Source organism: Petromyzon marinus, chromosome 12 (assembly GCF_048934315.1).
Source record: "Petromyzon marinus isolate PM22_M1 ecotype Great Lakes invasive population chromosome 12, UKy_Petmar_22M1.pri1.0, whole genome shotgun sequence".
Taxonomy (NCBI): Eukaryota; Metazoa; Chordata; class Hyperoartia; order Petromyzontiformes; family Petromyzontidae; genus Petromyzon; species Petromyzon marinus.
This window is the reverse complement of record NC_133678.1, coordinates 4,386,718-4,398,729: the sequence shown is the minus strand read 5'-3', so window position 1 is coordinate 4,398,729 and position 12,012 is coordinate 4,386,718. Positions and strand designations below refer to the sequence as shown.

Genomic DNA, 12,012 nt, shown 5'->3' with positions numbered 1-12,012 from the left:
TTGAAGAGTAGACATGACAGATGCAGGCCTGGCCCATGCGCAGCTTGGATCTCGCTTGTTTTTGAAGGCGAATCTCAAGCCGGCTGCCGCATTAGCATTTTTTCACAGGGGCCTGCAAAATGTCCAACCTGATATTAAGATTAAAGCCTGGCAATTGGGTGGGAAAGTACCCATTCATCATTTTATCTTCACCGCAATACCTCACATTAGGGGAAGCAAAATGCTTTTTAGATATTAACGTCTTCAAAATTAGCTTTGCGCTAATCTTAGCTTAACACCCGCTGTGTTTTGACATTGCAGTTTAAACGTTGAGTCAGTCAGGGATTTATTTTTATATACTGCTTCTTTTCAGTTATATATATTTTTGGTACTTAATCAAACAACCAACGTCTCAATCAATCTACGTTCATTACATAGTCATAAAGATCACATTAATAACAATATTAATTTACCACACAGCTGGATAAAGGCCTCCCCAGGCCACGTCAGCCATTGGGGTTGTTTTTGACGATACTTCACCACGCTGGTCAATATATGTGAGTGAATGGGGTTACGCAGGACTGGTTCAGATATCACTTGCCCCTGATGTTAGCTGTGGCCGAGAATCAACCTCGGGACACCGAATAAAACAGCGTGTGTACGTTGAACATCTTACGCATCGTACGTAGCCAGCTGTGCTCATTGGAGGCATGCGGGGGAAGGACAACCAAACTAAATGCACAAAAAGTGTAACGCAGACGGGGACGTCTGGGACAGTGGTGACTCCCCCACACACGCAGACTCTGGCACTGACTCTCACAGACGCGACACAGTGACAAACCCTCACAGACCGTCACAGACTCGCCCGTGTTTCACACGGCGATACACTTCATCATCCTCATCATCCTCATCATCAGCAGCAGCAGCACTATCGTCATCATAGGCAACGTCATTATCAGCACCGCACTCACCAGCGGCACCATCAGCGGGTGTTATAAGCATCACCAGATTCAGTGGCGGCCGTACTGGCAGCATCATCGATATGCGCACCAGGAATATCCCCCGGCATCGTCGGTATATCTGCAACAGCAGTTTTCGGTGGCCTCAGAATCAGCAGCAGCATCATCATCATCAGTCTCGCCATCAGCAGTATCAGCAGCATCTTCGGTATCAATCGTGGCAGTATTGGCAATATCATCCATTTCCAGCAATACTGGCGGTATCATCGGTTTCAGCATCAGCATTCTCATCAGTGTCATCGGTTTTGGAATGAGCAGTAGGTGCGGCACTACCAGAGTATCAGCGGCATCGTCACGGCCGCCCCACGGCCAGGCCTTTGTGCAGGGGTCCTCGTTAAGTTCCACGGCGACGGAAAATGGGCAAGGCCGCACCGTTCACAGCTGAAGTTGACCCGCTTCTCACTCCACACAGCGCACCGTCGACCCGCCCGTGGCCGCGTTCGTGTGCTCTTCCTTCCATTGCTAGGAAGCCACTGGGAGCCTATGGCACTTTAAAAACCAGATTGAAAACTCATTCCTTGAGAACTGCTTGTTTTGTCTTCGGTTTGTTGTTCCTTCCCCCCGCACCTTCCGATGAGCAAGGTCGGCTACGTACGGCGCCAAAGAAGTTCAGCGTACGTACGCACAAGCGTGGGTTCGCTGACGGCGTCGTGGGAATCTTGGGAACCGGTTTGCGAATCTTTCGGTGTCGTTGAAGATTTTCTAGGAGCGGCCGCTCCATCGCCAGATCGGAGCTCATCTTGTCAAGGCCATTTTCTTCACCCACCGCGTATTTTTTTCTCGTGGTTTTCGTGTGTGTGTGTCTTTGCTGTCCTTTCCCCACAACCTCCAATTAGCACGGTTTGGCTACGTGCGGTGCGAAAGAAGTTCAACACACACACACAAACACACGTACTCCCTGCCTACAGAAAGTACCACTGGCCTTAGACGGCTCTCGCCAAGGTACGTGCACATCTGATTGACGCCACGGCCTGAGGCAACCACGTGCTGCTCGTCCTACTCCAGCTGCCGGCAGGGGTTTGCCACCCTCGACCACGAGACCTTCCTTGCATGCCTCTCTGGCGTTCGTCTGGGCATCCATTCAACTGAGCTCCACTCGTTACGTTTATAATCTGGCCGGCTGCAATCGATTTGTTATTTTCAAAGGTCAGTCATCCATGGCACACTGTCAGTCGCAGGAGCTCCGCACCTGCTCAGTGCTGGGCGCCCCTGCTTTGCTTGCTCTACACCGCCGACATCAGCAGTGTAGCGTCAAGACGTGGCATGGGCTCACACTTCTACGCTGATAGGTGCAACTATGTGGGGTGCTGCGGTGTGGTGGGATGTTAACTCCATCACCTGGTATGCAGGAGGTCGTGGCTTCGATCCCGACACTGTATATTTGGAGATTAAATGTCTCTCTCTCTCTGCATTGACGATTGATGGAATCCAAACGGATGAAACCGAACCCATCGAAAAACCGACGTCATGCGGTGCACCACCGCACATCACCAACAAAAACTGAGCACAGCCCTGCTTAATGGTTCAGAGGCGCATCTATCACAGCCTGGCTCTGGCCAGAGCCAGGCTGTGACCTTGGTGCAACACTCGACTCGAGCCCTCAGCTCTATGTAAGTCAGCAAGTCAGCTTCCATCAGCTGCTGGTGAATCAAAAGTTGCACGAACGAGTTGCCTCTGTGATGCCGTCAAGACTGTGGTTAACAGCTTTGTGTTCTCTGGGGGGGGGGGGGGGGGGTGACTACCGCAACCGTTCACGACGGCCGAGGGCATCTCAACAACTGCTCGATCGCCTACGGCAGCGTTGTACCACTTTTTTGGCACCAGGGACCGGTTTGGTGGAAGATATTTTTTTCACGGACCGGGGGGGGGGGGGGGTGGGGATCATCATTGGGTCTTTCCTCCTTTTCAAAGAAGCTCTCAGGCGACGTTTGTTTGTTACTCATTGTGGCTACTGGGGTTAGCTTATGGGCTTTACCAAAACTGTGACTGAGACGAGTGCGCAGTGCGGGAAAGAGGGGCGGACGGAAGTGGTAAATAATAAAATAATGGGGGCGGGCCACGCGCAGACTCACCGCTCTCACCTCCTGCTGTGCGGCCCGGTTCCTAACAGGCCACGGACTGGTACCGGTCCGCGGCCCGGGGGTTGGGGACCCCTGTTCTACGGCCAAGTCTGGAACAACCCGCGGCTCAAGTTGATCCGCGGCAGTCAGAGGCTTGACCGAGTTTCGCGACTTTCCGCGCAGACAAAGCGACGTTGGTTTGCGGGGTCACCGCAGTGAGCCCAGTTTAAAGAAAAAAAATAAATTTCGATTTATTTTTATTTAAAAAAATAACTTCGTCTTGATCGCAAGCAAGGCGCTGCACAGGGTGGCCCACCCGCAGTGCCGAGCCGAGTCCTGCGTGCCGGCGTCTGCCAACGAGTCCAGAACGTCACCCGAAGGTCTCGGAAGCACGGCGAGCTGTGTGTGTGTTTCCGAAGGCGAAAGAAACAACGTTTGGTTGTCCGCGCGCCTTTTTGCCGGCCGCCGTGGCCGCATCAGCCTGCCGCTGCACGTCCGAGCCACCGAAGTTTGCTGATCGTCATTGGAAAACTCGTTTAAAACAGACCCGGCTCGTCGATGTAGCCACAAGTGTCACCACATCTACCTATCATGTACGTATGCTGGCCAGCGGTCTTGGAAGCGATGGGAGTACCCATCGTTAACCCAACAATACGCGGTTCCCACATGTAAACACTCATTAATTGTCCAATAACACCTATGCACGTTAAACTTCTTTCACACCGTACATAGCCAAACGTGCTAATCGTACGTAGCCAACCGTGCTGACCGCATGTAAACACTCATTAATTGTCCAATAGCACGTAGGCATGTAGGAATAATTTATTTTGCCCCGTACGTAGCCAAACGTGCTATTCGGAGGTGTGGGGGAAGGACAACAAACTGAAGACAAAAAACAATTACAACGGTCTAATAACTATTGTTTAATGTTGTTGTCGTTTGTGCAGCGCCTCTGTTATGAATTGCCACGTTACGATGCTATGGAAAATGTCATTATTATTACGAACCGCTCTATGACTGCTCCACCGCCACTATAAATGTCTTCATTTATATTTTCTTTTAAATGGTAATACGCAGGTGTGAAAAGGGACATCAAACCTATGGGTTAATAACGGTTCCTGAAAGCCACGATACGTGCCTCAAATTCGCGCACATCAGAATAAACTCACACATTTCATTTGCATACCTTGTTTGTCATGGATTTACGTGCCCTCTTCAGCCACTAGGGGCCGCTACACTCACCGCAATGTCAGAGCAGACTTGACTGCAGTGCATTTATTTTAGGGCTGGAGTAATGAGCTTTCAATAAAGAAATGAAACAGTCTATAAGAAAATAAAGCCTAGGGCTCATAACATGGGGGTGTGTCGTACGATTTCTCCTCCATGAAGCGTAGCTAGTCAACTAAAAACTTTGACTCATGTAGGGATAGCAATAGTTATTGTGGCTGATGTAAAGTAGGCTCGAAAATCACGAGAATAGCTATTTTTTTTGGGGGGGGGCGGCGGGGGGGGGAATTCGGTAAAAAAACCCTCAATATTTCGAGACCCATAATTCACTCAAGTACGAGACGGTGGCTCCTTAAAAATCAGTTCCTTAAAAACAGCCGCACGCAGCCCCGGTGCCGCAGGTTTGCCGACCACCGGTTTAGAACAAAAGAAGCATCTTTTTGTTTGTTTGCACGATGCCACTTGATCCTATCTACATTGCCTTTCCAAACTTAAATCTAGCCTGACTGCACTCAGACTTGGCTAAAGGCCCTGTCTTAAAAAAAAAAACTGCTACGCTGGACAAATACGCAGGATGCGCACCTGACCGGTGGAATATCGCGCGTACAGCGCAACGAAAATCTATTTTGTTGAAGCCCCCTTCTCACTTTTCTCGGTGCCGATCAAGGCCATCTGGAAACATCCGATCGTTCCTCGGCGACCGCGACTTTCGATAACCGCGTTCGCACTTGTTCAAAGAGACGTCCGACACGAGTGGGCAGTTTACAACATTGTTTTTTTTTATATTCCCCGCGCGTTTTTATTTTATTTTGCACGTATTCTTTGGTTCGCACAGCGGAAAGCTACCGCCGCTGCTCCTGCAGGTGTGCGTGCGAGGGGAGCGCGATCGGTCGAGCGATTCCATTCAGAGCCGGCGGACTGATCTGCCGAGAGCGTTTAAAAAATACAAATTCCGCTTCGCGGCGCACGGCGGAACGTGCCGCGCCAATTATGAACACTCTGGCATGAGACCACCCTGCAATTAGCTGCAGCCACCACACCTGGTAAGGGAGGAAAACGACAAACCCAGCAGCATAATCAATAGGCCAAGACGAAGAACGCCGTCGGCATGATGCACATTCAGTCGCTCCGTACTCACTCTTTCTCCCCTCTCGCCCTTGTCACCTGGCGGACCGCCTAAACCTGGCAGGCCCTGCAATTAGAAAGCCATTTGTTAAGCGCCAGCGCCGCCTATGTAAATCGCGCGCAGTCCCGCGTGGCGCGGGCATCTGATTACAAGCTCAGCCCAATTTTTACGACGGCGCTTTATGGCCACGTTGGGTAGCTTCGTGCTAGGGTTTTCTCTACCTCCCCGTCCGATTTTATTGTGCAAAGTATAAGAACAGGGCTTTCGTGCCGAAAGGGCACTAGTTGTTTAGATGTCAGAGTTTTTAAAAGTGAATGTTACATTTTATGCAATGCGTATATATTCTATGCCGGATTTCATGGCCTTTAACGGGGACGCACGTGGGCACAATTATTTGTTTTTATCAAGCACATGAACATTCAACATTTGACGTCGCATTGTTAAATAATTGTAGTACGCTCGTTTAAATTTACCTTCAAAGCAGAAATGTAATCGCTTGTTTAAAGCAGTATTTTTCTGGAGAAGTTTTGTAACCACAGACTTTCATGCTGTAACTTAGATATTTTACTTTATGTGGCTGAGGTTTTAACTCCTATGCAGGCTAAATCTTGACTTAAAGCTTTTCCTGCCTCAGCAGCTCACCCGCTATATTTTTCACCTGATGACGCGATTGCTTGTGTTGCGATAATATTTTATTAATTTTATTATTTTTCTATCTACGTGGCTTTACCGAAAGACCAAAATAATATGAATCCCATGCAGGCCTCACATAAAAAAACTAAGATCCCCCGTAAAGCCTTTGACACACTCTAGGGGTAATTGTTGTTAGTGAACACCTATTAAGTTATGCATGATGTAAGGTATGCCCAACACCTGTGTCCCCCTCCCCAAGTCTTGATGTCTGTACACTGCATCAGGGCCTCATTAAAGGCTGAGTCACCCTAGGGGAGGCCTAGGATCAGTTCAGATATCATTCGCCTCTGATGTTAGCTATGGCTGTAAATCAAACTCAGGTCACCAAGGTCACAGCACAGTGCAGTAACTACGTGTCACTGGTCCCCACACAGACTGCAATAAACAAAAATATCTCCCCTTCGAACTGCATTGCTGTTGGGCAAGTGCTGGTCGGGATTAAAACCCAAAACACCGGGAATACAGCACGATGGATGACTCATGATATGACTGTTGCCATACATGGAAAGATACCCAAATCAGCTTTAAAGACAAAACTATTGGGGAAAGATACCCAATTAGCCTTAAAGACGAAGTACAGCAAGCGCTGATAGCCAGCACATGATAGGTGGTGACATGAGCAGCACCTCAACCAGTCACCTTGGATTCCCCAGTTCTGGTATTTTCCTCTCCGCACCGGGCATTCATGTCAAATCACAATTAACGTAAGGAGGCGCAGGGCAGATACTAGCACCACTTATCTGCTGATGTAATTCATGTCCAGCAATGGAACCTAGGTATGTTCCAGTTAGTAGTGTCGGGTACGCAAGTGACTGTGATACCAATCCCCCCAGGCACACTTACGCCCACTAGCATGCTATCCCTCTCACGTGTTGGATTTGGTCAGATGACAAGAGAGAGTTTGTAAAATCTGTTACGGATCAATTTGCTCCGCAATCTTGGGAGTCGCGTCATGGCCAGACCTACGTGCGAATGAGTTGCCAACTTGCCTGCTCAGCAATCTTTTGAAAGTTTCAAACCTATAAGCCAAGCAAATTGGCAAAATGTATCAATCGTATCTGCGATGACCCCATGTCACCACACAGTAAATGGGATGAGACGTCAAATCTGCGTACTCGGGCAAAATTATTAAGACCGGGAAAAAGTTTATAATAAATGAATTAAGGGACAAATGTATGAATTGATATATTCGCAAATATTTGCATCAAAAGCCAATGGTACAAAAAATGTGTTTTTTTAATGCATGTATGTTGAACTTCTTTCGCACTGTATGAAGCCAACCATACTAATCGGAGGTGCGGAGGAAGGACAACAGTCTAAATGTTACTCATTTGAAATATCCGTGGGCATATTTAGCTTCCTTCTATTTGTCATTTGTGTAATTTCCCCGTAATTTTATTCTGATTTTGCAATCGGCGGCAAATGACGAGACGAAGCGTCCATCCTTCCTCATCTCATGCAGCGCAGTGCAGCCCTCGGTTATGGAGAATAGTTCACAGAACTGGATATCACAGAGTTACCTCTGAGACGCCCCCTTCAAGTAGCCTGGTCCACACAGTAGAGGGCACAATCCTTTGCCACTAACTCTGCCATTCGAGATACATCTTTACCGCTGCACGACGGTCGGACTGATATTTTAATTGCCAGAGCTGGAGTTTAGTTACATGATGAAGAAGAAAAACTCAGCACGTGCGTGTTGAGTCAATAACACTTTTGAGACAGTAACACTTTTGTTGACGAATGTGTATTGACTTGGCATGTCTGGCAGTGGTCCTTCTTCATAGCTGAGGATCTCTCTTCAGAGGATTTCTCTGCTATAAAGAAGGGCCATTGCTTGAAATGTCACATGTTATATTCTTATTATTCTTTAGGGCAGTGTAGTTGACACGGGTGTTGTATTCGTGTTATTTGTGCTTGTGCACCAATGCCAATCCAGCAGCGCCTTCTTTTTCTTGTGATAATATATCGTGGTAATTGGTGACTGGACTGACACCATCAACTCACTTCTACTTGAGAACATGCTTTAAGTCATAGCGCAGTGCTAATTTATTTGTCAAATTTAATGCGATGGGGTTCTTTTTCATTGCAATGATTGGTAACTGGGCTGAGACTGATCAACTCCCCACGAAATGAGAACCTGGTTTATGCCAAGGCAGGGGCCTGGATCTGAACCAAGATCTCCAGCAATGCCAGCTCAATGATCTAATCTCTGAGCCACCTGGCCACATCCAAGCTTTAGCTATTAGCGTGAACCAAAGTAATCTGATATGAAGAAGAGGGTGTGCAGTGCCATTGACTATAATCATTCTCATTTGCAGCGCTCTTTTCATTCCGCCTGGCAGCTTAGCGCTGGTACGTTGCCATGTGCAGCTCCCACCTGGTCTCCTTTGTCTCCCCGAAGGCCCGTCAGACCGGGAGCCCCCAGCTCCCCTTTGTCGCCCTGTGTCACCGAGACACACGCAAACGCACACACACACGCACATACGAACACACGCGCACATACGAAGACACACGCACATAAACACACGCACGCACGCATAAACACATGAGCATAAACACATGGGCACACACACAAACAGCACATGACGCAAACCTGGGACGGCGTGACCTCCGAGTGATTTGAATTAATTAGTCTGCTTGTTTATTTCTTAGATATTTACTTATTTGTTATGGCCATTTTCCCACATTGTCACAAAGTACTCATCATAATATATTGCTGCTTTAAATAATATATATATTTATACTGTCAGGGCAGATCGTTGGAGGCCGCTTTGTTTCCACTGCGCAGCAGCTGCGGGATCTGGCGGAGGGCGGAATGCATCGGCAGCGAGGTGTGGTGGTGGCATCGGTGGCTTTGGCGACGATGACTTCCTGATCTTGGCTCTTTTCATGAAAATAACAAATGCGTTGAAAAAAAATACTGAGGTTCTTATTCAATCCGCTGCGGGATGAAGCCCTCCACCATATGCCGCATCTGCCACGGACGTTGTTTGCCATATTTCACCACAGCTGGTCAGCTCGGGCTGATGAAGGCGGGAGGGGGGAAGAGGGATGTGGGGGGGGGGGTGCATGCCGGTGCAGACATCACTCGCTCCTGAAGTTAGTCCATAGCTGGGAATCAAACTCGAGAGAGCTCCTGAGAAGAAATCCTCTAAGACAGCAATAGGCCTACTCTTCCACGCTGGGCAGACGTCTCAGGAGAGGTGGAAGAATCCACATTTGAGGCCACCATATGCGCACCTACTGATCGACCGACTGCAGTGTACTCATATACACTGCTGGGTGTATGGAGGTCGGAGGGGGGGGGGGTGGAGGTGGGTGGGGTTTAAGAATGAAGTCGCTCATTGCTTCTATTGCCGCATCGGGAGATTGAATCGAACCGGCGACCTCTGCATTTGCCGCTCACCGTCACAAAGCATCGCCCCCGCCCCCCCCCCCCCCCCACATTGCGTATACGATATCTCTACAGACAGAGAGATTCCAAGTGTCGCGATGGTACATCGCACACGCGCGCAATCGTCACGTCTGCAAATTCGTAACAGAGTTGCTCGACGCCTTGTGCAAAGCGGCGCCGTGACCACGGGCTGCGATACGTAGGCGCTCGGTGCAATGCATCCCCTATGAAAGGGCTGTTATTGCTCTGCAGTTGCCTCTCTAAAGCCCGCAGTCAGTGGCTTAACAAAATAAGCGTGCCTATATTTTGCCGCGGAGATCAATTACACACCTTTTCACCATCCAGGCCACGCCTACCACTCTCGCCAGCTTCTCCCTGGGAGGAAGGGGTGGGAAATAGTTAAGTAAACACAATGACAAACTCTCACAACCTAGCAGAGTATTCACAACGCCCTGTCTGTGACAACAATTTCACTACACTCAATTCCACTGCTCGTTCAAAATAATAATCGTCTTGTAAAAACAATGCACGCTGAGAAACTTCCTTCATAAGCCAGAGGGAAACGGGAGGAATTAGTCCCCAAAGCTGGAGTGGGTGGCTTAAAGCAGCGGTTCTCATCCGGGGGTACGAGGCGGACCCCTGCGGGCTACGTGGCAATGTCCCAGGGCGTACGTGAGGTGACTTACGTGTGAAATTACATCATACGCGAAGATTCATTGATGAATAATCACGCATGAATCTGTCAGATAACTACGATAAATTTAAATCCATATGGTAACCGAGAACGATATAAAATACCTTTCTGAACTCATTGATGGCGAACAATGCGATTTCCAAGAGTGACCAGCGAGCACAAAAAAAATACGTCACGCGTGCAGAGCGTCCGCTGATTTGTTTGTATTCGCTTGCACTTACCAGCTGGTTAGGATACCTCACAAAATAACAAAAAAATTGGTTAAAATATTGATGTCCATTATTCATAGGTTCATTTCTCTCTCAGAACCATATCCGGTCAGGCAAATTGGGCTAACTCAGTTGAAACAAAATTCAACAAGTGGGGGTTGCAGCAGGAGCCAACAAAGGCTTAAAGCGAACGAACGGAATGAGCGAGGTGAACGTGAAGTTTAGCGGGGCTCAAGGGGGGTGGGGGCTGGGGGTGGTTACGTGAAGTCACGAGAAAAAAAAAACAACGGCCAACGTTCGCCCCGTTCATAATCGCGAAAGGAGCGGTGAGGGTGCGGGCCCTGCAATTGTCCGCTCACGCCACTGCCGGCCGAAGGGCCCTCTGCTAGAGGGAGCTCTATAGATAACCCCTCCAGAGGGCATTTGACAGACTCTTTCAAGCTGGGCAAATTACTTCCGAATCATAAATCTTTATTTAGGCTGGAGGAATCCGATGAGCTCTTTTTCACCGATGTCCAGTATGGGCAAGGCAACTTGTATTAGTTGGGAGTAACCCACACTTCGTCCCGTCATACGCGACCTGAAGATCGACTAACGTGACTTTACCGAAAGAGCTAAGAATATGAATTACTGCAGTCACGAAAGCTATAAATCAAAATTTAACTGGTACCCGTTTATGCTCCTGGATGGACAGCGAGAGGAGCCTCTAGATGACAATTTGGACAACTCTAACCACACTGGCCAGACGTCTTGGAATCCGTGAGAACACCCACACTTTACTCCGCCGCACATCACTTTAACTGTGGCATACCCACACATGCTGCTGGGTGGACAGCGGTGTGAAGATGAAAGAAATCTAGCGATGTGTTTAAACTGCCTCGCCATGAGATCGAACCGGCGGCTTAGGCATCGCAAGCCCAGGTGCGCTACCCATCCACACCGTGGTAAGCATCCAGTGGTAATCACTGGAAACAATGTGTGCCAAAAATAAATACATCGGCTAATCATCAAATGTCAACAAAATTGACAGAGCACACCGTGTCTTGGGACGGAGAGAGACATCGGTCGCCTTTGCGCGCCAAAAAAATTTGGGACGAAAAGGAACACGAGCAAGCAACTTGCAACCTGAGTCCATTTTTGGTTGTCAAAGTCGGGGTTTTTGTAGCAACGCCACTTACTCACAGGTCTGCCTCAAGAAATGGCTCAGCCTCTCAAATCCAACAGCTCCGGGTTCTCACGGCCGCTGGAGAAAGGAGGGGATGGGCCTGGTGTGGTGGGGGGGGGGGGGGCAGGTGGGTCGGCCAATTTCGCGAACCCGCCTCTGCAAGAGCTTTAGAGCTCATCGGATTCCACCAATAGAAATAAAGATTCTGAGTTGAAACATTAACTTCTAAAATGCCCCTCCCTGTCACCTCTATCTAGCGAGCAGTTTAAATGGGTACACCACAGTTATTGATCAGCAGGTTATGTATGGTGGTGTAAATTGTGGATACTTCCACCTCTTATAACAGCATAAAAAAGTAGACCAAATTACCATCCTAAGTGGGTTCTATAGAGCTCCTTCTAGTGGAGGCCCTTTCCTCAGCAGTGCCACGGGCAAGTAAATTCAGG

The 12,012-nt window shown here is 48.7% G+C and overlaps 1 protein-coding gene across 2 annotated transcripts in view; it reads right to left on the bottom strand.

Moving 5' to 3' along the window:
* COL22A1 (collagen type XXII alpha 1 chain) overlaps positions 1–12,012 on the bottom strand; it is a 164,965-nt gene that overhangs the window by 62,736 nt on the left and 90,217 nt on the right. For both annotated transcript variants that reach the window (XM_032952970.2, XM_032952969.2), the window contains 3 exons: positions 9,829–9,873; positions 8,482–8,544; positions 5,424–5,477 (listed from right to left, as the gene is read on the bottom strand). In XM_032952970.2, the coding sequence (XP_032808861.2) occupies positions 5,424–5,477; positions 8,482–8,544; positions 9,829–9,873 (162 nt within the window). The remainder of the gene's footprint in view (positions 1–5,423; positions 5,478–8,481; positions 8,545–9,828; positions 9,874–12,012) is intronic.